Here is a 24,787-nt window from a genome sequence, read left to right as displayed (position 1 = left end):
TGATGTGGCAGATGACAAGGCGTTGTTAGACATAGCCACCGCCCACTACATTGGCACCCTACATAAAAGCACGCAGCTTCCGATCAACGTACAAAAAGTAGAAGAAAAATATCAATATCGAGAAGTCAAGCTGACGAATCGCGGGGAGTATCGTAGAGACGGACTAATAGCTCTAGCTTTCAGTGTTTGTTTACCTGACAGCAAGCGGCTTTACTTGTGTACACAGTCGACTCTCAAATTGTCTAGAATAGCCTCCAGCAGAGTATTCCCGCCGAGTCTAGCCACTTCAGCCCGTGCTTGCCGCTCCAGAGACTGCATTACGCCGAGACTGTAATCAAAAGAGTGTGTCGATTCTCTCAGGTAAGAAACAACGTGGTGCTTTAAGGTTGGGGTCTTCGGTCGTTTCTGGAGGACACCTAGTAACTAGTAAGCACTTGACTACAAGAGGGGAAAACGTGAGCGTACTTATAATTTGTCTGTCATTTGGATCTTGTCTGATTCCGTGCACTATCGGGAATGAGAATTTACCCTCCGTCAAATCCTCCGCAAAGCCTTTGTTGTTTGCGTACTGCCCAAAGAGAAGATGAGTCCAGTAAAGTTAATGTTGTTCGAAGATGCGCACCATGGGGCTCTGGAGGTTCATGTAATCATCGCGAATCTGGAAATAAATACCAACAAGATCGACGAGAGGGATGTAATTCCTAGAGGTCAGGTCAATAGGATACCTCATATCCAACTTCGAGGAACTAACACATCCGTATTTGCAGTTGCACACGCCATCATGAGGCGTATCGCTACGCGCAAGAGTCCGCCTGTCTCTGTTTCAAATCAAGGACACTGACGGAAATTCGAAGAACAACACTCACTGTCTTTCACCATTGACAAGTATTCGTCTTCAGTTGGGCATCGAAGACTGTCACGCCAGAGTAATTCGCGCCCTTGGCCACGGTGAAGGGCCAAGAGTTCTTCTACAAAAGGAAATTGAGCAATGTGAGTGAGGATTTTGGGTTCCAGCTAACCATTCAGGATGAAGGTGAGGCGATGAGTGAGTCTCGGCCGCTTAACCACACCATAGGCATTCGCGACACTTCCGTACAAATCCATCTTGAAAAGTTCGTGGTACGCGAGGAAGTATACATAATTCGCTGTATTGATCGTCTGAGGGATACCATATATCTTGTGGGCAACTGTTGGGGTCATAACATTCCTTATGAATATGGCGAAGGCAAGATGTTCTCACTTCACGTACCAGGTCTACCCCTTCTGAGTTCGGAGTTATCCTCGATGTCATCGACGCTGGAAGAAATGGAACGCTATCAACCTTAGGCACACAGGCACCAAGATAAAAACCAACAGGAGGCTTGCATTGTGCAAAAGGCCGACTACACGCGTGATGACATCAAGTTGATCGGCTGGGACTTGCAGCCATACGTTGAACGCAGCTATCAACTGACTGCGGATCTCTTTGCTGGGACAAGAGGCAATGTAAGAAAACGGCTCCAGTAGTTCCTAAAGCAATCGTTAGGGAGAACGAACGATTCTAGGGAGTCCCACGCACAGATTCAGACTGTGTAGTCGACTTGGACATTGAAATGGGCGGAGCAGAGAGGTAACTGAGAATATCGTCATACTTCGAATAATCCATTTGAGAGAGACAAGCTTTCAGTTAAGACCAGGCAGACCATTTCCTGGTTGATTTATATGACTCAGAGCTTGCTGGACCCACATTATTTCTCAAGAGGAAACATAGGATGACCGCAAACTGTAATTGGTGAATCAAGACATACCGTCATTTAAGTTCATGTCGGGTAGGAAATCCGTCACCTCCTTAGGGAACGTCGAATCCTTAGCGTTACCCCACCGGGAAGAGTGCATCCAGCCGTAGGGATTGCCGCCATGCCGCAGAACCCTGAAAGTTCACTTCAAAATGATCAACTATGAGCAAACCTATACTGTAATGCGTTGACCACCTACCTTATCAAGTCAGGCGAGTGACGTTGGTGGTACGGACTTAGGAAGTGGCCGATGTTTCCTTCGACTCTGCGGGTTATCTAGAGTAAGGTTTGTTGGACCTCACGCAGCGAAGAGACGCGGTTCTCGGGGACTTGGCAAGTAAGCTCCACAGTAGCAGAAAACGATTTGATGGTCGCAAATGATCCCTCTGCAAGTACTGGCTGTGAAGGGTCCAGTGTCAGCTTTATGGTGAGACCGCTAGGTTTCACGGTATGTGTCACTCCGTTGTCTTAGATTTGCAAGAACCGAAAGGTTTCATTACATAATCATTCTACTTAGCAGTGGCTTTATTCATGTTACCCTTTCCTACCGGCCCCAAGCTCACGGTCGAGAAAGAATAGCTACCTCTGATTTTCTTTAGTTGGGCGCGAAGTAAATGTTCAAGTCAAGTTAAAGCCAAGTGCATGGTAAAACATTGCGGTTGAAATGGCTCGACAGAAAGGGGAAAACTAAGACGTGCTGGTGAAATGAGTGTTCATAGTGCAAAGCGAGCAGTGAAAGAGATGATAAAAAATAAACGAAAGTGCATAATGAGCAGTGCGCATAAGCTGAGCCCGACCCCAAATCGCTTTTCAAAAAGGATGAGTCAAGTCAACTCCATGTTAGAATGCGACATGGACATCACCAAACCCGATTGGAACGTCCGCGAGTGGTTTAGTCAATTGGCGGGCAGCATATTTGTCCGAGACAGCAGAATGCCAACAAAGATCTTCGTACACCTCCATCGGAGATAGGACTACCTCAGGGTCAACATCGTCCAGCCAATCGGGATTATACTCCGACTTGCCATCACGAGGAATCATCCTCTGGAGTTCCGCATGGAAAATGGCAAGAAGAAGTTCCTGTTGGGCAATAGCTTGTTGTACACCAGTTGAGCAGCAGTTGGGAAATGTTCTAGTGTCGAATTCGGGGGAAGGCATCGGTTCAGGACGTGACTCCAGGAGTCGATACCAGGGGCTGTCACTGGAGATTCGGATATACTGTGCGCTTTCATCAGAGAAAGCCGAAGTAGTTCCGCTGTCGTCACTGCCGTCATAAGACGTAAGGTGCAAATCTGACAACCATGAGGGGCCGTCAAGACAAACAGGAATGCCCAAGTCGGAGTCGCACGCGGAAAGGTGACCAATTTTTCGAAAAGCAGGGTGAACAAATGTCATAATATCGGGACCATCTGAAACATCCGATGTTGTTTCGGAATCACCAGCCTGGAAAAGAGTCAGATACTGCGTGTTGATTCAACGCTTATAGACCCACGTAGTACACTGCTTCCACCCAAGACTTGATAGTCTGGCTATCTTCGTACATCGGCCTGCGATGTGGCGGGGAGGAACTGATCTCCACCATAACCTTTTTGGGTGCACAAGATGAAACAAGAAACTCCGTGTCCAGCGGTGAATGTTGTATTGGTTGTGACGAGTGGGCCACAGACACAAAGATTAGAGCACAGCTTTGCAGAACTAAGGGCACACCATCTCCCTTCAGCCGTCGACTTATAAGCAGGGAATTAGCTTCGCACGAGGCCCTAGCTGACGTTGATAACGTCTTATCCAACTTATTGTTGCCCAGGCAGCACGGGAAAGCATGTAGCATCACGTGACATCCATTTGTTTCGAAAACAATAACAGGATGCTAAGTACTCACTCGCAACGAGGACGGGACGTCATGAGGGGATGGTGACTGTCTAGTGAGAAAGTTTGATCGGCACTTGAAACTATTGTCACCATGAAGTAGAAGTAGGGGTAGCAATGTAAACTTTATCCTTCCATTGATGCCTGACGCCATCGTCCACATTGCGTTAGTTGCGGCGGGCAATTATTGAGAGGAATCACAACAACATACAGTTAATTGTTCTTGAATTGTACAGATCGGACCGATTCCACCGCCAAAGTTGTTAGCGTTCGAACACCCATGCTTTCACGCGGTGCCTGCCCAACGACAAATCATGTCTGGCCTCTGCCATCCGTACGACTTCGCCAAGGGCATTCCAGCACAGTTCATTAACTTTCTTTCCTTCCCTGGTTTTGGCCCGGAGGTTCATCGCCCGCCTATCTTTGGGAAGAAGAGACCTTGGGTCGTATTCACAGGCGGTTGGTGGTCGTTGAGGGTTCCATTGTTTGATACCCCTATAATAGTTTTCTCGAACCCAAACGCGATGCGTGCCACTCAGAATATTGGCATTCCTGATAACTTTATGAGGAAGACTACGAGATTGCGCAGACGACAGTAGAAACGTCAAAGTGTTATCCACTACAAGAGATGTGAATAATTCGCGCAACAAGAGAAGGTGAACGCATACTTCGCCTTTGCCAGATGTCCAAAGGTGCTTTATGCCTTTGGCATACAGCAGAGCTTGGTTGCCTGGACTCCAGAACGCGGATAAACTGCGCTGCATTGTCGAAAGTAGGTCTCCATAGCTTGACAACGTTCTTTCGTGCACTGGTTTTGTGAAGAACCGACGCGGATGTCGCGCGTAATATCAGACGGTAGAGAGCCTTGAAGGAAGGAGGTAACGGCTGCATGGAACCGTAGTTTTAGTGCTAGCAGTCAAGATTCCCAATGGCCACTCAGCGTTTTTCCCTCGAAGAGGGCAAGGTCCGTAAGAGTACGGGACAATTGATGAGAGTGAGAATATCACGTCGGGACGGGAGTAGTTGCAGTCACTTGCGAGTTTAGAAACTTCAGGGTGAGTCGACTACTCGCTCGACTGCGTTCGGCTCTCGGTTCCGCCGGACCAACTATGTCTGCTCAAGGCCGCCTGCAGGTATCTCGGCCAATGCTGACTTGGGAATACATTCAAGTTTCAAAGGTTTGATTCCAATAAATATCATAAGTTGTCTAAATAAATTTAACGGTAATACCCTTCGAAGAACGTTTAATTGCAACCTGCACAACCTGATCCCCATGCCCTGCCACAGACGATCTCATGCAGCCGGAGGAGGGCTGTTCTGCACCGATGGACATGCGGTCAACGCGTGACCCGTGTTCAATGCAATTATCCCAAGTTGGGCTTGATCTTTCCACTCGACTGCTCGCTTGCTTCGGTCGCGTGTACAGGGTGCCACAATCCATATTGTCCGAATGGTACCTGTAGAGATGAGCGTCAAACGGCGAGGTAAGCAGGAGAATTCTCACCATGATGAGTCTGCCTTTTTCTCGCCGTATCATACATTTATGTGCTCGGTTGATGGTGAATGTGGCATCCCCGTCTTCTGCTGGATCTTGAGGACCTTGGGAATTTTGACACATCGGCGGTGAGTGCTTTAAGCTCTAGGGTCGCCAAGTACATGAGATCAGCGCGTGCCCACCCACGGAAGCTGCAAGCAAACGCTCACCTGGTCAAGCACAGCGATATGAAAAGTGTGCGTAATGACAGTGGTAAAGCCAGCTCCCAAGGGGACTTATGATCTCGTCGGACCCTCAGATCGACCACTTCAAATCATGATGGATTCGCCCCCTTTTAAACGCGGTTCTGGGCGGAGGCTTTCGATCAAAGCGCGTGGTAGAATGGCACGGGGACAAAGGTCTTGCTGTACACAATGGATGTTCTCGGCAAAATTAAAGCGCGTGAAATCAAAGCGTCCACACTCGACTAACGATCACCTCTGCGAATTGGCCATGTATAAATCTCTTCGCATGCGTGGCCGTTCTCATCGCCTCCCCTTCTTCTCAGTCATCCGTGTCCTCCTGTCTTATCTTCATTGATAATGGACGTGGCTGGCGCCCCACGTTATGTGGCTATGGATGCCCAGAGGTTCGATCCCATGCGTCGCACGGTACGTACCTTCCATTCAACTACTTGCTATTCACTGATCCAGTTACGCAGAAAAAGCCTCTGAATTTCGCGGCGATCACAGGCAATGAGGATATGGGGCAGATGTTGAGCAAGTTGCTGCGCACTAGTACGCAAATGGAGGACGCAGTGGGGGGTATTTGGGAGGATCATGAACTAGTCTTCGTTCCCATCGAGCTTTGCTCTCGAACTGACACTCTGACGTCCTCTGCTTTGGGCTCAAGCTCAATGAGCTCTTCGTCTTCCGAGTCCACCACGCCAACCACAGCCTCATATGGAACCTCACCATCATCTTCATTCGGTAGCGATAACGGGACTAGCACTACTCCCCCTTCTTCGCGTCATACGGAAGGGCACGAGCGAGACAGCCTCGTCATAACTCGTACCATCCTCCGACCAGCTCCACCGTCCATGAGCGCCAGCACTTCTCCCAGACCTCCCAGCCTTATCCCTTCCCGCTCGAGTCTCCCACTTCTGCGACTCTTGAATTCAGTGCTCAAGGCTTTCAGTTGTATCAGCGGACGCACCTTTGATGACCTCCCGGCGAGGGAACCGGAGCACGCGGCCAGGCAGCCAGTGCTCCAGGTAATAGTGACGCAGACTCGTGAGCAATACGAGCACGACATGGCTTTCAAGGAAGCCGCGCAGGAAATCTGCCCCGAGGCCTTCTCTGGCAGAAGTCAAAGCTGAGGGCATATACCAAACCAACAAAAGTATTTATCACTATGCTCATGCTTGTTGCAACGGACTATGTATGCTTATTTTATTCACTACTAAATCTCTGTACAGTTATTTCCGGCAGTGGGTTTAACGTTGCAGGAATCCCATTTCTTGTGTAGCCTCGTAGTTCCCAGAATTCCACACGTTGCCTCTGAAACTGAAGTGTACATACGCCTCGAGGAGACCTGCAGGACCTACGTCCCCCTCGTCAAGTTGGTGAAACACGCGTCTCCAATGTTTCATGATGCCGTTACGCAACTGCATTACAATAAATTGCTGAGGCGAGGCCAGGGAGGACACTCAAACCATCTAGCTGATAAGCCTCAATTACTACATGCCACTGTTGCTATGTGGCGTTTTCAATTGGCGAGTGACTCCACGGGAAGCGTCCCGAGCTTCAAGTCACGATAACCAAAAGGCGAAAGCGCGGAGGGTGAAGTCTTCCAGCCCGCCTTAAGAACTAACATAAGACAAGGGGCTCGCAAATGGGTTGATGAAACGTCCGTGAAGATCGAAGTGCTGCACTACGTAGTGTAGGTTACCATGACAGGACGCGAGTGAACGCCTTATCCCGGCCAGGCGCACTAGGTCCACGGGAGTCTGGAACCATGCCGAACTTGTTCATGTATTTGCAACGAATGGATTGCCCTTAACAGCTCCACTATCCCGTGGGCACCTACAAGGTTAGTCCGTCTTTGGGCATAGAGATCTTGAAGTCTTGAAGTTAGCAACCTGCAGGTGAGTCGACACCATCAAATTAGGGAGCTAAGCAAGAGTGAACTTTGCTGGTATATACATATAGTTCGAGCTGCGATCAGTGTTCTCGTACTAGAGTCAATCGCAATAATTGCTCAGCTTTGCACGCGAGAGAATGAGCTGTGGCGTCCAGGGGAAGCGTCCTCTGGACTGGAAGACAGCAAACGTATCACGATAGTCCCTCAAAGTTGAGGGAGAGGTTTATTCGTCCATCGTTAGGACACTACGAAAAGCATCCGAAGACGTCGCCTGCCGCCTGCCCCTCGGGCATCACATACAGCCTAGTGTGAGCTTTAACTAGTGTGTCCACAGCCTGTTCACTGAGTTGCGTGGTTTGCATATGGGCGCGCTAGGGAGTCGAGGGTGCTTACATTCAGCCCAAGAAAACGAATGTGTGACACACGGGTTGTTAGAAAATGATGCTACGTACCAAAGCAAAGGCGGTCCCTCTATAAAGATACCCGTAAAGTTCCTTGAACTCAGGGTGGGCGCGTGGGACGCCAGCTCCAGTTAGGTGTCGCACAGCTGACTTTTTGATAATCTGTACCCATTGTTTTAGAGCCATTTAAACTGTACCGCCTGCATACGTGCACAAACCAGCTTATTTGCAGCCTCAGTCGACTCGGAACATTGGCTTCTTCTGTCTTCGAAGTCTGCTTCGATGTTCGCGTCTATAGCTTCCTCTCCAACCTCGCCTACCAAAGCCCGTCCACGCGGTGCAGGTCCGAGCATGTTCACCCTAGTCTCCGACTTGTTAGCCTTCTTTGGCACTTCCGGTACTTTGAAGACAGGAGGATTCCCCAAAAGGCCTTTGTCAACCTCCTTGTTCTTCCGTTTCGATGTTTGCATGTTATGGTCCTTTCCCTTTGAACGCCGACCGGGAAAGGCCGTCGAGTTGGGAAGACGCAGCATCACTTCTCTCGCTCGACACACGGCATCGTCCCTGTCATGATCTTCAGTCTTTCCATTGGTTTCGTACCTCCGAGGCAGTGGCTTTATTCGTTTTCCCGCTCCGAGGGCACTGACCGAAAGCCCTCCGAATAACCGGACAGGAGGTTTACGCGGTGTGGGATCATCAGGTCGGGGAGCTCGTGGAGCGGTCGTAATGCGAGCCACACGGGCCACCAATGGAGGAGAGGGGGTCGTCGAAGAAGACGTAGCGGATGCCAGCTGCGAAGGATAAAGGACGTCAGTGATCTCGCCAAAAACGACGATTTCTGTCGTTTCGGGGCCATCTGGATGGAAAGGTTCAAAGTTTATTCGCGTAGATCGGGATGACAGAAACAAGACCGATACCTGTGTCTCCTAATGCAATGCGCACCCCTATCTCCGTCCGTTTCGTGCAACTTCCTCCGCGGGAGAACGGTGAAAGAGGCGATAGGCAGAGGGTATTTTCGAAGTACACTCTGCTGAGCGTTGCTAAAGGATGTATGTCCCTAGCAGGTGGTAAGGAAGGTACGGAATAGGGTTGGACGGATACCAAAAAACAAACATATGAACTTCACCAGCTTCATCCATCCAGATATCTTTAAGGCGCACAGTACCTTTGAAGCGGAGCGAAGGCCTGCCACGCATACTTTCTAGTGCGAGAGCGAGGGGATTGTGGATAAGATCACGCGCAAGCGCGTCAGACAAATGTGATGTTGATGGAGAATCGTAAGGAGACTGCGGTACGTTCACCGGAAGCCTCGCAGAGAATGTAAGACCATCCAGCAAAAGGTAAGAGTCGGGCAGAGACAGAGCCCCCCGGTAGAGATGTCTGTATGAAAAACCGGACGCATAAGTAGAAGATACGGGTGAAGTTGAAGTGTCTAATAATCGAGATGACAGCATAGATTTGGGGGGAGTTGCATCGGTCACTGCAAGGGAAGACGTCGACTGTAAGACGCTCGAGCCAACTGACGTTTCTGAACCGCGGAATACGCGAGTCAGCTTCAGATAGAATACCGTTGGCCATCTCACCTGTACTATGAATGTTTTTCCTAGGTTCAGCGTGCGGAGATTTGACTGCGGAACGAATGAGCTCTGATATAGATGATCCAACAGGTAAATATGGTGCTGTCTGGATGGCCTCTGTCATGACTGTCCGTCACTGGTGATCTCCAGCATCTGGAAAGTGAACCAAGTGAGGCTGAACGATATGTAAATCCGTAATAATGGCCCACCATAAACTTATGACTTTGGTCGGGGTAATAATCATTCAATCATTGAGTTCGTCTAGGACACGAGCTGCCTCGCGTTCACGTGACTAAACGCTGACGGACATTGGCGACGCGTTGTTTGCGACTATTTGCTCCGCGATGTTGTCCATTAACCGGTTCTGTGGAGTGCGGAGGGGACACTGCAAGGCTGTTGTTTCCATGCCAGTAAACAATGCCTGGCATTCGAGCCCCGTAGGAACTCCTCAGTCCGCAATCGACTGTGGTTGTTCCTCTTCCAGCCAAGTCACAACGCACGGTTGAACTTCCGGTCTGAAAGGACTGCTTTATCTTGCTACTCCAGGGACAATCAGTTAGTTGTCAAAAACCCTTTTTTGGTGGAAAGAGGTGTGGATCTGCTGAAGACAACCCAGCCTGGGACGTGGTATAATGGACCACAGGTGGACGATAGAAGGAGTCCACTGTGGGCTACTGCGGACTAGTTCCACACTGCGGGACAGTATAAATCCCCCTTCGATTTCTGAACCCAACGAAATCTCGACTTCGTCCTTGTCGACACCACACTTATAATGCCTGGTCATACTTTGGATGTCCCTCCCCAGGTTCTGCCAGTGAGTTCTGCCGTCACTGTTATACTCTACACAAGCCAACAATATCCGCCTGCAGCCTACCCCTCCGCCAAAGGTATATAGGAGAGATGCACAGGAACCAGCTGGTTCCTGTTCCGCTACCTCGATGCCAGTTTCTGTGTCTCTGAGAGTCACACTGGCGTCAACCCAAGACGACTCGCCTTCATCCCCAGATACGGAAAATGAGTCCCAGGCATACGTACTGAGTAGTTATGGAGATCTCTCGTTCACGGAAGGTTTTATGATATCTTCCACTGAAGATACATCACCGCCTGTCGTCGATCCTGTTCAACCCAAGCACGCGAGACCGCGCTTCCGCCTCAAGGTTCGGCGTCCGCCGATGCCGAAACGCAGGCTAAGCTATGTCTATGCTGGCGGCCCATTCACCGGTAGCGTGGACAGACGGACAGAGGATGGGAAGTGGCCAGGAAGCCCAGACCCTTTTAGGAATGTAAGTGCCTTTCGATTACCTTCAATCATCTCTTGTCGATGTGTGATCCTTATTGTCATAGTCGCCACGACATCAACACCAACCACTTGTCTCCCCTCTGTCTTCACCCAACAAATTCGCCCAAATTACAACGCCGCAGGAAACGAGCCTTCAACGCGGTTCCGATGTCTCCATACCTTGCCCGAAGTCACCTCAAGGCTCGCTCGTTAACATTACCCAAAAAGGATCAGAACTGCTAAACAGCGCTAACCCCGCGAAAGGAGGGCCTGACAAACAAGCTGTCTCTCATGACAGTTCCCCCTCTAGCCCAACGGCGTCATCAGTAATCCCAGCACAACTAAAATCCCAACAAGAGAAACCCACTTCTGGAGGCGGGGGCTGGCGTACTCGCCTCCCTCCTCGCCTGCCCCTTCCTAAATGGGACATGTGAGGGAAAATGGCGCGCATTTGCTTACACATTATGCATCTATTTGTTTCTGGTCTTCGGTATCTACAGTACATGTATTCTTCAGATGGGGTTTCCTGATCCTTCCCGACAATCAGAGAAGCCTTTCGCAGAGAAATGCTTTCGTCTTCCGTTCCAGTGTCATCAAAAATTTGCAGTGCGTCATTTAGCTTGCGTTGCGTTTCCGTATCTGCTTGTATGGCTTCGGAGAGAGCGTCAGCCCAGTTGTTCTGGCGGAATCCGAGAGTTTTCTCGGGTGTAGTTCCCAGATAATCGCGACTTAACACTAATACATGGTTCTCAGGGTCAGTGATTTGAGATGAGACCCTGTGGTTTCCCTTACCAGAACTATTGACTCCATCCATTACAACCTGTTCCAATTCCTCGTTCGCGACCGCTGTTCCAGGTTGTGCCATGTCCTGCAACACTCTAGCAGATATGGTGAGGTGATTAGGAGAAAGCCTCGTGAGGGCAACGACCTGTATGCAGTGTTTGTCATAAGGAATATTTCCCGTACAATATGGACATTCTGACTTCGCTCAAATTGACGATGCTAAGCATGAGGGAAATAAGTTCATTCTCACAGGAAGCGATGGCGTAGAGACCTAGCAGGCATAACAAGGGTATTCGAGTTCAGCTTCTGGAACGCCTTTACGATCGAATATATGACAGGTGCCATTGGGTGTTCGTGGACGGTGTCATTGTATTCCTTCCAGACGCCACGCTCAAAATGTGCTCGGAGCTCTGTAAATCCAAGGCGCCTCGGTCACCTGACGGCGTCAACCGAACAGGGAAAAAACTTTCACCATTGAAATAGGGCGCTACGTAGAGACACCCTGCTTGATGTGCAGCCACAGCTTGAGGGACGGAAAACAAGCAAGTCGCCAAAGTTCGTATACCCTCGCCTTCAAGCTGTCTACAAGCTAAGAGTCCCGCTGGTGTGCTCGGGATCTTGATGCAAACTCGTTCCCTGTCAGATGCATAAGTAAGGGTCGGGTACCCAATATGTTTGTGAAAAGACTTACTTCGGTATATCGTAGTCCTTGAACAATCGTACTAATTGTTTCGCGTGTTCCACGATTTTCTCTGTATCAAACGAAAAGGAGGGGCTTATCTGCGCGTGGAGACGTCCAGTAGGTGCAAGATATGAATACACCTTCCGGGCCAGCAAGACCGTCTGAAAGGACAGTCGAGGCAATGAATCGGAAATATATCTAGCATATTATATGAAAACTAACCGCAAGGTTAATGACTCTTAAAACGTCACCGTCTTCACGCAGGTTTAAACTATGGCGACCTATGAACTGCTTGATTTCGGCAGAAAGGCCGGCCCATTGTCGCTCATCCGTGAGTTGGCCAAACACGATGGCTTGGTTGGAGGTCATATCATGGAAGGTATACCCCTTCGCCTTCAGTTCGGCCACTGCTTGATCGTTCATCGAGTCCACATCCAGAGTCAAGTCATGGCGGACCGAGATGAGTTGCGTGAGCAAGCTGGTATCAGACATGGTGGTGCACAATCGACGAAAGTCTGACCTGCTCGTTGTCACTCAAATCAGGGCCGGTAGGCGGCTGGATCTCGTCAGGGGTTTGCCCCGTAGACGAGTCTGGTCACCAGACTACTGTATGTCAAGGCCGGGAATCAGCTGACTGCCATGCAAGCGCCGCTTGACACACATGTCACAGCCGAGCTTCCATCAACTGTGTTGCATGATATCAGTTGAGGAATACGCTGGCATCTCTCCTAGAAAGCTATAGGCGAACCCACAGATCATACCGTTATCAAGGACAGTTGGCTCCAGGCTACTTAGTGGTGTCATAGTTTTTATTCGTGCTCTGTCGTACCGTCTTGGCTAGTGGCGTGTCCAAAAACTTCCGTGGCTGGGGAAGGTTTAGATCTGAAAGACCCCTATATCAGTGCTTGTCACCCCCTGTCAACATTGCGTCGTGTAATATCCTACTCCTTGACTGGCTTCCACTCGACGAAGGTTGAATTTGAATCGTTTCGTGAATGTTACAGGCTTCCACTCGACGAAGGTTGAATTTGAATCGTTTCGTGAATGTTACAGGCTTCCACTCGACGAAGGTTGAATTTGAATCGTTTCGTGAATGTTACACCCTGATGCAGTGTTCCTGAAACATTTCAACTCATACCACAGTGGAAGGGTACGGAACTAACCATAGTCACTCAAGTACGTACATACTCAACGAGGCTTTCGTATTGGCTCACATCGCGTTCCTAAATAAAGTACAAGGACCCTGAGGAGCCCATATGCACACATTCCACAACAACCTCCAGACTTTGAAGTACTTGCTCTATTCGACTAACCCTTGGTCCTCTACACGATTTTGACTTCGTGGGTCGCCGTCTTCTCTATCGGTTCATCGAAAACATTAATGTCCCACTTCGGACTGTATGTAATGGGGATGTTAAACCTGTTTGCGAAAAAGTACCCAGAGTGCTACTTAAGATCGCTGTCACTAGAAAGCGGTAGGGAAAACTGACCTCTTATGGTCTTTCACCCCAATCGAAGTGATCTTTTCGTAATCTTCCTTGTCTAACTTAACTTGGTGGAAATTCGAGACGATGCGCTTCTGTAAAAAACCAGAGTCAGCACCACTTGCTTCCACATCGGTATAGGTTCCCAACGAACCCTCGTGAACACTCTTTGGGATGACAGAATACCCCCGGTAAACACACCAGGCAATTAGAACCTGAGCGGGAGTGGCATCCAGCTTTTCGGCTACCTCTTTCACGATTGGGTGCTCCGTCAGCAGTGGGAGGCCAATCACTAACAACCGATAACCAACATGCGCCACATTTCCTGAGAATTCAACAAGTACGTACGATTGTTTCCTAGCGGGCTGTAGGCGGTCAGGTGAATATTCTTTTCTTTGCAATACGCTACGAGATCGTCTTGAAGTAGGTGTGGGTGGGCCTCGATCTGGTTCACCGCCTGTATTTTCCAGTGTCATCATTACAAATACTGGCTGCGAAGAAATAAAACGCGCTTACAGGAACAACACCAGTAGTGTCAATGATACCTTGCAATTGCGGGATTGTGAAGTTCGAGACGCCAATATTCTTGACCTGTTATGTAAAGGGAACGGAGCGTCATTAGAATGGTGGCCGGTGGTTCGAGGTTGTTTGAATGTTGCCGCACCTTGCCAGTGTCCACGAGTTTGATCATGGCATTCCAGGTGTCAACGAGAGAAGTCTCCATATCCAGACGTGCCATATCCCCTTCGGTAGGGAAGAGACCACGGCCGGGTTCGAAAGCGACCGGCCAGTGAACCACTAGATTAACGAGCAGCGATGTCAACGTTATCTAGCACGCATGTGAACAGCGACGCACAGTAAAGGTCGAGGTAGTCGACGCCAAGCTGTTGAAGTGTTTCATCGAGAGCAGCCTCGACTTGGTTGGGCTGGTGTGCCGAGTTCCAAAGTTTGGAAGTGATAAAGAGATCCTCGCGGCTAACGACGGAGGGAATCACTTTCTTCAGAGCCCGACCGATTTCATCCTGGTTCCCGTAAACTCTGGCGAGGTCCAGATGACGGTAGCCAGAGCGAACTGCGATTTCGACCTGTGATTATACCATTGTGGTAGTACAGTCTTTAAGCTTTGTCCCCTAGCGTCAAGTTGGCAGCTATAAACAAGTACGTACGGCGTTCCCGACTTCATTTGGTTTCGAGAGCCACGTTCCGAAACCGACCTGAGGAATTTTGCGGCCGGTGTTGAGAGTGATAACCTTTCCAAAAGACATCGAAGTTAGAATGGAATGCGTTAGGTGGTTAGGAGACAGTAGATTTGATCGGTGGGGGGGAAAACGGGGTCTGGGGGTGATAAATAATTGCTTCTCAGCGGCCCGCCGCCGGCCCGGCTAATACCTGTGACGTCAGCGACACCAATCCGCACCCCACCTTCCCGAGCAAGCACCGTATCAGCGTATGATGAATGTGGGCCGATCAGCTGCAGGGAACCCTGGAGATGAAGTAAACACCTTCAACAAAGACGTACACCCCAGTAGTGTAATGGAACATGTAACAGTCTTTCCACGGATGAATTCCGGAAAATCGAGGAAGAGGTTTGTCTCGTGTGGTGCGATACTATTTATATTTACGATAGGGAACTTGCCCAGTGGACAACTGCTTGACTACCCACGTCATGACATAGTCCGTAAGTCCATCACAAGTCCATGATTCGTCGAAAAATACAAAGAAACTAACATTATAATCTTATCGCGGTCATGTGAAATATGTGCGTCTCAAATTACATGAGTCCATGGGAGTGAGGAAAGATTCTAAATACAGCATAACTCACGGATGAGTCCTTCCATGGTTGGTATCTTCATAACGCAACATCAATGTGCACAATACCACCCTGTGATACGGAGCGTCTTCGTATCTCGGGAACCGAGCTTGATGTACCCTGGCGGAGATGTGCACGCTTATCTGTGTCACCCCTTTCCAATGTATCCGGCGCACCAGGAGCTGACGTAGCAACGGACGGTGCCGGGAGCGGCGGCGCAGAGCCCTCCACGGGAGAGTGCGGATTACGTAGCGGTTCCATCTGAAGGTCTTTGAGACCGGCCAGACCAGTAGGAGGATGGTGCCAATCAGTATATCCACCGGAGTGTGGGATAGATCCTGAACACTGCCCGACACTCGAAAATGCGATGGAGGGGTACCGCGACGAGCTCGAATTGGTATTCCAGCCAACATTAGATGAAAGTGAGGACGTCGGGGTTCCTTTCCCAAATGACGTGGATGCGAGCAGGGGTATGGGCTGGTTTTCGTCGATTGCTACAGAGGACGGGCGGGAGGTCGTATCGTGAGACAGATTAACGAATGTCGAGGAGCTACGCTCGCGGAGACTGTCACGACGTGATTCAGAATCTGTAAGCGGTCTAGAATCCACCAGGTCAAGTATTTGCGACAGATCAGGTGTCTCTGCAACTGGCGGAAGAACAGCTGGGGACGCGGTGCGCTTGCGAGGTGGATATCGGTTGCTGGGAGACCGCGCCGTTGCTTCCGTGGAAATAGCCTCTTTCGGAGGCGTTTCGAGGCGCGTAGGTGACTGGGTATTTATTAGCTCTACGGGTACGCTGGATTCCTTTCTTTCTGAGCCAGATCCACGACTACTTTGGGTATTTTGAATTGAGGAGCGTGCTGGATGATTTCCGGGAACAGAAGAGTCCGCATTAACAGCCGACCTCGTCTGCATCGCGTGATCTGAAAGTAAGTTGAGTGAAATGATAATGCCATTTCCACGTCGGTATGCATACCGAAAGCCCGAGTAGACGACAACGGTACATCTGAGTGGGTTCTGAGTGTCCGGTTGATAAAGAGTGGTTTGTGAGACATGGTATCGGCAGCTGTCCTATCCACTATTTCCATTCCATGATCCGTTTGATCACCGCTTGCCGGCCTGGAGTGCGAAGAATAGCTCCTACGAAATGGTTCCCAATGGACCGTAGGAGGAGCGCTGGGAACAACGATATTACTACGACCAGCCACCTCAGCGCGTATAACAGGCCCGTCGATCTCTGCATACGGATCAAATACATCCCGCTCGTCGCCGAACAGCGCAGGATCCAAATGCTCGCCTACCGGCCGAAAAGTGGAGCTAAATGACTGAGCTCGCGGCGAAGGGTAGGGCTGTTGGCGCTGACCAGTGCCACGACTCAGCAGCGGCTCTATCGACCCAAAAGACTGTTGCCCGTGCTTCCCAAACCGCTCAGCATCCCCAATGGCTCTACAAACACCGGTGTGACCAAGGTCTCCGGAATATGCACGTAATCCATGGAGCTGACGAGGGTTGTCCACTCTCTCGAAGCCAGCACGGCGTAGTTGCCGCCGCCGCACGAGGAAGATGGCGAAACATACGAGGATGGCGAACGCGAAGGATGACCCTATCACGATACCCGCGATCGCTCCCGAAGAGAGGGTTGTTGTTGAGGAAACGTGGGCCTGAGTTTGGGAGCTGATGCCAGCGGTCGAGGGAATGACTGGGGAGGACATGTCGATTGCAGGGTAACTTACATTCGAAGAAAATACGAGTGGCCGGCGTCCCCTACGCCGAAAGTGAATTCATTTTTTCCGTAGGTGGCAAGTAAACGTCGCAGCGAGCTGTGGGATAGAATTGGTTAGGCTGTGCACCACACGGACACTCCTCACCGCAGCGCTAGCAGTGTTCGGCCTTGGCTTGTGACAGGGAGATCAATAAATTTCCAGACTGCCAAGGTGGTCACGTTCCTCAGGAACTAGGGTACTATTGTACATATCCTGGATATTCTGTCTAGAGCCTCCTGACGTACCAAAGCAAACACGGAATTGGTTTCCCCAGGACCTCTATTTCCGTATAATTTGCTTGAACCTCCACCTCTCCCCTCTCAGAGAAGACGTTTTCGTACCACAATTTCATCCAACTTTCTGGGGAATGGGACAAAAGACGGTACTTTTTGATTCCGTCGATGTCAAATTCAACCAATCCTTTTTCTTTCGCCGCAAAGTCTAAGCCACAAATAAGGGAACCAGGTTCGGGAGACAGTAAGCCCGCAACAGCGCGAGCCAAGTGTACCTGTTGCTCTTCATTGAATAGGTGGAAGAAGCCAGTTGCATTGATAACTGAACAGTGTCCATGGAGTGGATTGAGTGATGTCAACGTTGTTAGGTCTGGCCGGGGCGTTTGCACCGCCCCTCGAGCTGGTTGCGCGATCGAGAGAAAGGCAGGATTAAACGCATCTCCTGCTACGAAATTTGCGGGGAATGTTTCCTTGGTAGTCTTGAATAGGACATGGCCAAGATCGAGAAATTCTGTTGATGAGGCAGCTTCGTGAATGCAAAATTTAGGGCATTGATTTGACCCTGCCTTCGACGAGATCTGTTGCAACTATGTTCTTTGCTGGAAATCCATCCAATGCGAATTTCCTACAGTCAGGCCCCACTGCTTGCTATGTTAGGGGCTGTTACCTAGTTGCAAAGAGACACTGCTCACTACCACTTCCTACGTCTAAGAGTACTGCATTCTCGCATTCGCGACCAATCTTGAGGATGTCTTGGTAAACGGATTGCATTGTCGATGGGGTTCTGATATGTGTGTGAGCGCATCGACAACAGAACGGGACAAAGTCGCGAACTTGACGAAACAATAAGTGTAGATGCAAGGATATGGTGCCACCTCCATAAGGGTCAGTCTCACGAAGAAATATGGTGGACTAAACCACCTTGTACGCCTGCTGCTGCACCGTCAGGACGTGCGCTTTCAACGCTTCTTCGTCCTCGATGCCGGTCGTAGCTTTAAGAAATTCTAGCTCTTCTGGTAATGGCGCATAAAGATCAGCATTAACTGGAAGAGCGAAGTCCTCGTTCAGAACGATGTCTGGTCCCAGCTGGGCTTTCCGGACCCTGGAACTTGAGAGAGTTGCCGAAGTATGGAAGGAGGTAGAATAGTGTTTGATGAGGAGAGAACAACTCGCAGGACCAGAGGGGGAAGCAAGGGAGAGCCAACGCAGTGATGTGGGAACGCTGTATGGGAGCCGCACGTAAGATATAATCTGCCGCAGACGAACCTTCGTCGTCATCGCGGACAGGCGCTGGTTAGAAATCATGATACCACTCGAAGGATGAAAAACCAGGGAGCCGAAGTTAACCTACACATCGGTTCTGTCCCTTGCCTTTAGGCCAGCAATTCCCAATCACGGGTGTCCATGTGTCAATAAGCTTGAATCAGGAGGCCTGCATGCCGTAGTACTGATCATGCAACGCGGCAAGCTACTATTGCTTCATAGACACGACACTGTTCAGGGAAAACCCGGAATTCCATGTCTTGATGATGATCGATGAGCTGGTGCTTCGCTGGTTAAGATTTGGATAATTCTACTTACCTCTATCCCGGGAGGTTGAGGGAGGTTGTTTACCTTCTGGACTATTGCGTCGTCCCATCGAGGCGCGTCTCAGCGACACGTCGTAGCGGAGAGGAGGTACCTGCGATACAACATGTTGCCAAGACGCAATTGAACATGCTGTAAGGTATAGGCAAAGCTCTTAGGCGATAATAGTTGATGCGGTATAAGTTTTAATCAATTATTCGGGAGTGGTCCTCGGATGGCAACCACATTTTACGCGTTCTGCCTGCTCAGTGCACTCCAGCTCTGGCTCGTCGTTGTCCGTGCCACGTCTGCAGCTTCATGTTACTATTACCCCCTGCCAGACCTGCCCATATCGCAGGACAACAGGACCATTCCATGGGGTGAACCAACGATCACGTATCCAAACGGTACAACGTGTTGCTCGACTCTCGATCAGGTGCGGGACGAGTTGGACACGATAGACTCACAACTACTGCAACTGTTGTCTGAGAGGTACGCGATAAAGGACCGGCTACGTTTCGACGACGTCCAACCGCTCCTCGTAGGTCTGCGTACGTCCGGGAAGCCGCTCGCTTCAAGGCCACAGAAGAAAGCGTAAACGACCCCTCCCGAAGTCAGCAGGTTATCCAAGATGCTATTGATGCTGCGCCTTCCGTTCACTTGCCTCAAATAGTGGCAAAGATGGTCTTCGAGGGCATCATCAACTCTAGCGTGCCGTTTGAGGAGTGTATCGTGAGTCTTTTACTAATGTCTACGCGTATTCGGAACTTCGATTGATCTCGTATGCAAAGTTCAACGCCTATGACGACGATTCATGTTGAGCCCCGTCGATTGGGCAACAATATTCCAACGTTGGTGTTGCACGGTTAGGTCGAGTAAGCCAGACGCGTCGGAAATTCTAAGCTACAGTTGACTTGCTCATAATGCAAGAGGTTGTAATGTATAATTCTCATATTGTATTGACTTTTCGTCAGTCCCATTGTGGGCAGCAGGGAATCTGGAAAATTTTGGATAATGTATACTGTATTGGAACAGTGTGAGAAATATACATTATGATATATCCAATTTGGCAGGATGGGACAGCTCATTGTCCAACAACACATTGTCCTGCAATCAGATACTTAATGAATGCAATCTGAGGTTAAGGTTACAGTAATTACTAACATCAATGATGCCTTCTGAGAAGTGCAAACCAAGAGCCCACAATCCCCACCAGGACAACCAACCTGTGAAGAAGCCGAGAAAGGCACTGGATGCTGCTCCAAGCCCTGCTACTTCTGCTCAGCTGGCACAGTCCACCACATGGTCAAACCTCACTCTCAGTGACTGGATGATTGTCTTTGCTTATGTTGATGCTCACCCAGCTCTTCCACAAAAGCAAGTTGTTGAGCACTTTCAAACCCTGAAGTCAGGGGCTCTCATCTTCACACAAGCTACTCTATCATGTAAACTCCATGGCTGACAGACATTAGAAGCTCGTATTAACCACAATCCTAATGCACTGTCTTCAAAGCGCCCTTGTATTGTAACCAGACCAGATGTAGAGTGAGCCCTCATTCTTTGGGTTTACCATATGGAGAACAGGGGTGAGACAGTGTCAGGGCCCATGCTTCGAGAAAAGCGAGCCAAGTTTGAAAAGGAGTTCAATGTACCAGAGAACGAGAGGCTGCTTGGAGAAGGATGGATTCCATCTTTTTGCAAGGCATACAATCTTTGAGAGCACAGGAGGCATGGTGAGGCTGGCTCAGTTGACTTAGAAGCAGTTGAAGCAGAACAGGCTTGATTTCACCCAATATTGGCTAAGTTTGCACCAAGAGATCACTTTAACTTCGACAAGACTGGTTTCTTCCCCTAGTAAGTCATACTCAATTATTGCTGACCAATTGCTGATTTGAAGCTACTGTCAGTGCTCCACCTGATTGAGGTCTTGCCACAAAGCAGATGAGTGGCAAAAAGAAGGAAAAATTCTGCCTCACAATCGGCCTTGCTTGCAATGCTGATGGTAGTGAAAAGTTAGAGCCATTCTTTATTGGGAAATTTGGAAAGCCTCTCTGCTTCAAGAACCTGACCCCTGAGCAACAGGGATTTTATTATTGGTTCAACAAGAAAGCTTGGATGACAGCTGCATTATTTGAGGAGTAAGTCCCTTACCTTATCATTCAAAAATTGAAATATATTAAACTCCTATTTATTCATTAAGGTGGGTAAAGAAATTCGACCTCAGAATGAAACGGCAAAACCATTATGTTTTGTTATCAATTGACAACTTCCCTGGCCATAAAATCAATTATGAGCCAACAAACATCAAGATTGAGTTTTTCAAACCAAATTTAACCTCTTTTGTACAACCTTGTGATGCCGGAATTATTTGTTGCTTCAAAGCTATTTACCGCTGCAATTTTTGTGCCCGCACTGTTGAACTTGATGAAGCAGGCACACAAGAAATTTTCAAGATCGATCTCCTTGAAGCAATGCTAATGGCAAAGTCTGCGTGGAATGCTGTCTCACAAGACACTATCAAGCACTGTTGGGACCACACAGAAATTCAGCCATGAGTTCATTGTTACCCACAAACAAGATCTGCAAAGTTGCTGACTCTCACACCAATGCTAGAGAAAGCCCAAATATGCAAGCCACATCAAGTTCATGTCCAGCTCATGCTGATTCCACTGGGTGGCAAATTATTCATGAATTTGTGACAACAGAAATGAACTTGCCCGAAGCAGAAGCTCGTTTGGAAGCTTGCCTTGGGAATTCCTATGTCGACACAGATTGGCATCCAGCTCTCACGGCAGTTATGGATGCTGAAGGAGATGTTGCTATAGCTGTGAAGGCCATTGAACCACTTGCTGATGCTGCTGCTTGTTGCACAGGCCTCAAAATTCACATCCCTGCACTCACAAAACCACCCCCTGGCCAGTTATCTAATGCCGAGACAACTCTAATGACATCTGTCAGGCATCTCCAGCAACGGAATCATGTATTTGAGCCGTCCACACTGGAGGAGCTGGTGGACCCTGCTGAAGAACGAGAGACGAGCAGTACTGGCACTGGTGACTTAACTGATAAGGCAATTGCAGATTCTGTTCGTCAGGAACTGGCTGCTGCGAGTGGGGACATGATCAAGGTGGATTCAGACAGTGAAGAGGAGGAAGATTCAGGCCCCACCGTGACTTGCAAGAGTGTTCTGGTGCTCTGTGGAGAACTCGAGAGTGTATGTATGGTATTTGGGGATGCTGGATCGTCACTTGACTTATCAAGGCAACTTCACATATTCCGATCACACCTTCGGCGGGAAACATTTCTTCGTGCTAAGCAAACCTCCCTTGATACATACAATTTCACTGGATGAAATTGTTGCTCGTACTGTAACCTACTCTCAGTGTATGGGTCACGAAATTGAACTGTCACATAAGTCACACTATGGGTGACTTTTCATATTGTATTTTGCTGATACTGTATCAGGCTTGATGTGGTCCCGTCGGTATACATTATGAGCGAATCAACTGTACTTTGCTCTACCCTTCATACACAAGCCCGTATCAGATGTCGCATGTCTCTAATGAGCTACTGTCAATGAGTAGAAGCTAGTCGGCAAGAGTACGTTACAAGTTGGTCGAGTCATCATGCCATCAGTACTGTTTCAGTGCTGACAGTGGGAAGTTTGAAACCTTGCTCGCAACCTCAAAATCTATTGACGGTTTTGCATATTGCACGGGGGAGTGTCGTCGCAGCGTATTCCATGTTTGCGACCGAATTGCGCGTGCTAAGACGTGGCGACATCTTCCTGAGGCAGAAGAGGCCAGGGTATGTCACTGCCACGTCGGGACTCCGAGTCTCCGTCAACTGTCTCGACATCAACTGAAAGACGTTGATTTCAGATCTTTTGGACTGACTCGGAGTCAAAGGTCTTACTCTGATCGTTACCGATTGAAGGACGAAACCGGCGCCGTCATACGGATCGTAGACTCAAATATCTATCGATTCGGCGACTCCAACGTTGCTGCGCCCGTGTTCCGGAATGTCAACTGGACCGTCAGAGAAGGCGAATGCTGGGCCGTGATTGGAAGCGGGTCTCACCAGAAAACTACTCTCCTGCAGGTATGTACGCTAGTAATATCTCGACGGTCGCGAAACGTGGACACGAAAGTGTAGTCCTAATAGACTTTACGAGGTCATTTAAGATTGGCACCTCCACCTCCACCTCCCGGTGGACTCTTCCCTTTTCTCTCCGACCAACCTCGGGATGCGCATAACGCTGTTGCACTGGTGTCCTTTGCACATAGACCTCAGTCCACCGGTGGCGCATTCTACGATTACACTGCTCGTTATGGGGCTGTCAGGGACGAAGATAGAATCACGCTTCGAGAAAGCATGTTTGGAGAGTACGACTTCTTGAATATCCGACCAAAAGCACTCGTCGAGTCAAAAACACCCGAGGAACTTTCTACCGAAAGCGTCAAGAAGGCCATCTTCGATAACCTCACAACCGAGTTGGGGTTAGTTCCGTTGTTGGATCTCCCGTTGGTGGCGTTGTCCAATGGGCAGACGCGCAGAGCGCGTATAGTCAAAGCACTTATGTTCCAACCAGAGCTGCTACTTCTTGATGAACCTCTAAGTATGACCTTGTAGGCACCCGTCCTCTTAGGTTCACGTACTGAGCATATGCATCTAGCTGGCTTGGACGCGAGCAACAGACCTACTCTGTTGCAGGTCCTGGAATCCCTCCACAAAACTCGCAGTCCCCGGATCATTATGGGTTTACGGAAGCAAGATCCCATACCGGAATGGATCGCCCATATTGCACTGGTGCAACAAAATAGACTTCTCACGGGCAAGAAGGAGACTGTCCTGGCTCAACATGCCAGCGATGCAGCACAAACAGAAGCCAACCGATCTTCCATCTCCCAATCTAGCATACCCAAGGCGGGAAAAGAACTCGGACGGCCCGTCGCTATCCTTAAAAACGTGAATGTCACGTACGATACCCGCAAGGTACATAACCCCCCCCCTTCAGTCTACGCAGCGAGACAATGGATGTTCTTGCAGGTTCTAAAGTCGATCAATTGGACTATCCGCGAGGGAGAGCAGTGGCACCTTCAAGGGGCGAATGGTAGGATATTCGACTTACTTCTGCATGAGCTAATATGGCTAAAGGAAAACTTATGGCACAGGATCAGGAAAGACCACCCTCATGTCTCTTATCACGGGCGACCACCCTCAGTCATACACACAACGTGGCGAATCCTATCTTGAGCTTTTCTCTAGGCCTCGCTCGAAGATATCCACTCCTCACCTTCGATCATTGATTGGCATTGTATCCCCTGAACTCGCGAATGCGTATCCTCGGCGCCCACAGACGACCGTGTGGGAGGTCATCGGTACCGGTTTTGATGGCGGCTTCGTTCCAGGGGGTAAAAACGGCATAGGCATTGGCCTGGAAGGCAATCTACCAGATGACGTCGTTCGTTGGCGCGTCAATCGCGTTCGTGAGGTTCTCTCTGGATGCGGCCCAAGTTCGTGGACGTTGTGCTCTTCCAGATATCCGACCTTGCGGCAAGATACGACCAGCATGGCAGGTGGGCAACTACTCTCTAAGTTGGATGAGGAGTTTTCGAATCGCAATTTCGTCGATCTGTCGGCTGGCGAGCAGAGCGTGGTGTTGCTGATGCGTGCCTTAGTTGGTCGACCCCAGCTTGTGTTGTTGGATGAAGTCTGGAGCGGCATGGATGACAGTATGGTGCGCGCTGCAAGACGATACCTTCGTGAAGGTGGTGTCGGCCCCGATCAAGCGGTTGTAGTGATCAGCCATTGGGAAGAGGAAGTGCCATGGGACGTGCAAGAGGGATTAAGGAAGTTCAAGCTAGAAGAGGGCCGCGGAGTGGAAGTCTAAGTAGAGTGCTCGAACGATTTCTCATTAAAACGCAGCCACGTATCTCAATTCAGTCTACA

At 49.5% G+C, this 24,787-nt stretch overlaps 11 protein-coding genes across 11 annotated transcripts; 3 read left to right on the top strand and 8 right to left on the bottom strand.

Moving 5' to 3' along the window:
* Positions 1-7: 7 nt before the first annotated feature.
* F5J12DRAFT_830559 (farnesyltranstransferase) lies at positions 8-1,992 on the bottom strand. The gene is made up of 10 exons (XM_051745709.1): positions 1,975-1,992; positions 1,559-1,909; positions 1,355-1,509; positions 1,250-1,296; positions 1,020-1,187; positions 867-968; positions 752-818; positions 623-701; positions 466-568; positions 8-416 (listed from the first exon to the last, which is right to left on the bottom strand). The coding sequence occupies exons 2-10, from the start codon at positions 1,643-1,645 to the stop codon at positions 211-213; spliced, it is 1,014 nt and encodes a 337-aa protein (XP_051600357.1). The 5' UTR covers positions 1,646-1,909; positions 1,975-1,992; the 3' UTR covers positions 8-210.
* Positions 1,993-2,280: 288 nt separating this feature from the next.
* F5J12DRAFT_830553 (uncharacterized protein) lies at positions 2,281-3,563 on the bottom strand. The gene is made up of 2 exons (XM_051745708.1): positions 3,268-3,563; positions 2,281-3,218 (listed from the first exon to the last, which is right to left on the bottom strand). The coding sequence occupies exons 1-2, from the start codon at positions 3,355-3,357 to the stop codon at positions 2,616-2,618; spliced, it is 693 nt and encodes a 230-aa protein (XP_051600356.1). The 5' UTR covers positions 3,358-3,563; the 3' UTR covers positions 2,281-2,615.
* Positions 3,541-4,701, bottom strand: F5J12DRAFT_927390 (uncharacterized protein). Its single transcript, XM_051749405.1, has 2 exons — positions 4,310-4,701; positions 3,541-4,260 (listed from the first exon to the last, which is right to left on the bottom strand). The coding sequence occupies exons 1-2, from the start codon at positions 4,530-4,532 to the stop codon at positions 3,905-3,907; spliced, it is 579 nt and encodes a 192-aa protein (XP_051600355.1). The 5' UTR covers positions 4,533-4,701; the 3' UTR covers positions 3,541-3,904.
* A 787-nt stretch (positions 4,702-5,488) lies between these two features.
* On the top strand, positions 5,489-6,530 carry F5J12DRAFT_90213 (uncharacterized protein). Its single transcript, XM_051748251.1, has 2 exons — positions 5,489-5,786; positions 5,837-6,530. The coding sequence occupies exons 1-2, from the start codon at positions 5,718-5,720 to the stop codon at positions 6,491-6,493; spliced, it is 726 nt and encodes a 241-aa protein (XP_051600354.1). The 5' UTR covers positions 5,489-5,717; the 3' UTR covers positions 6,494-6,530.
* Positions 6,531-7,344: 814 nt separating this feature from the next.
* F5J12DRAFT_830540 (uncharacterized protein) lies at positions 7,345-9,508 on the bottom strand. The gene is made up of 7 exons (XM_051745707.1): positions 9,445-9,508; positions 9,242-9,388; positions 8,772-9,186; positions 8,576-8,715; positions 7,877-8,514; positions 7,710-7,820; positions 7,345-7,628 (listed from the first exon to the last, which is right to left on the bottom strand). The coding sequence occupies exons 2-7, from the start codon at positions 9,357-9,359 to the stop codon at positions 7,503-7,505; spliced, it is 1,548 nt and encodes a 515-aa protein (XP_051600353.1). The 5' UTR covers positions 9,360-9,388; positions 9,445-9,508; the 3' UTR covers positions 7,345-7,502.
* A 1,295-nt stretch (positions 9,509-10,803) lies between these two features.
* Positions 10,804-12,471, bottom strand: F5J12DRAFT_720592 (aldolase; the record flags this gene model as incomplete). Its single annotated transcript, XM_051741248.1, has 7 exons — positions 10,804-11,193; positions 11,290-11,442; positions 11,498-11,516; positions 11,569-11,707; positions 11,770-11,933; positions 11,989-12,140; positions 12,202-12,471. The coding sequence occupies 7 exons, from the start codon at positions 12,469-12,471 to the stop codon at positions 10,804-10,806; spliced, it is 1,287 nt and encodes a 428-aa protein (XP_051600352.1).
* Positions 12,472-12,959: 488 nt separating this feature from the next.
* Positions 12,960-14,781, bottom strand: F5J12DRAFT_830516 (NADP-dependent oxidoreductase domain-containing protein). Its single transcript, XM_051745706.1, has 8 exons — positions 14,630-14,781; positions 14,320-14,548; positions 14,128-14,261; positions 13,980-14,054; positions 13,812-13,920; positions 13,618-13,755; positions 13,470-13,557; positions 12,960-13,399 (listed from the first exon to the last, which is right to left on the bottom strand). The coding sequence occupies exons 1-8, from the start codon at positions 14,726-14,728 to the stop codon at positions 13,303-13,305; spliced, it is 969 nt and encodes a 322-aa protein (XP_051600351.1). The 5' UTR covers positions 14,729-14,781; the 3' UTR covers positions 12,960-13,302.
* Positions 14,782-15,238: 457 nt separating this feature from the next.
* On the bottom strand, positions 15,239-17,349 carry F5J12DRAFT_90136 (uncharacterized protein). The gene is made up of 2 exons (XM_051748206.1): positions 16,250-17,349; positions 15,239-16,196 (listed from the first exon to the last, which is right to left on the bottom strand). Exons 1-2 carry the CDS (start codon positions 16,983-16,985, stop codon positions 15,313-15,315), a joined length of 1,620 nt encoding a protein of 539 aa, XP_051600350.1. The 5' UTR covers positions 16,986-17,349; the 3' UTR covers positions 15,239-15,312.
* On the bottom strand, positions 17,124-18,851 carry F5J12DRAFT_90127 (uncharacterized protein). The gene is made up of 6 exons (XM_051748203.1): position 18,851; positions 18,191-18,791; positions 18,104-18,144; positions 17,962-18,053; positions 17,836-17,910; positions 17,124-17,780 (listed from the first exon to the last, which is right to left on the bottom strand). The coding sequence occupies exons 2-6, from the start codon at positions 18,572-18,574 to the stop codon at positions 17,263-17,265; spliced, it is 1,110 nt and encodes a 369-aa protein (XP_051600349.1). The 5' UTR covers positions 18,575-18,791; position 18,851; the 3' UTR covers positions 17,124-17,262.
* Positions 18,852-19,154: 303 nt separating this feature from the next.
* On the top strand, positions 19,155-19,570 carry F5J12DRAFT_696285 (chorismate mutase; the record flags this gene model as incomplete). The annotated part of the gene is made up of 2 exons (XM_051740441.1): positions 19,155-19,327; positions 19,381-19,570. Coding segments are annotated over 2 exons (363 nt in total), but the record flags the coding sequence as incomplete, so codon positions are not given.
* A 3,007-nt stretch (positions 19,571-22,577) lies between these two features.
* Positions 22,578-24,750, top strand: F5J12DRAFT_938736 (P-loop containing nucleoside triphosphate hydrolase protein; the record flags this gene model as incomplete). The annotated part of the gene is made up of 6 exons (XM_051749655.1): positions 22,578-22,642; positions 22,744-22,936; positions 23,000-23,453; positions 23,511-23,830; positions 23,885-23,948; positions 24,010-24,750. 6 exons carry the CDS (start codon positions 22,578-22,580, stop codon positions 24,726-24,728), a joined length of 1,815 nt encoding a protein of 604 aa, XP_051600347.1. The 3' UTR covers positions 24,729-24,750.
* Between the last annotated feature and the right edge of the window lie 37 nt (positions 24,751-24,787).

Source organism: Pisolithus orientalis, assembly GCF_024613125.1.
Source record: "Pisolithus orientalis strain OTSU chromosome Unknown F5J12scaffold_13, whole genome shotgun sequence".
NCBI lineage: Eukaryota > Fungi > Basidiomycota > Agaricomycetes > Boletales > Pisolithaceae > Pisolithus > Pisolithus orientalis.
Note: the sequence above shows the minus strand (reverse complement) of the source record. Positions and strands in the feature narration are given on the sequence as shown.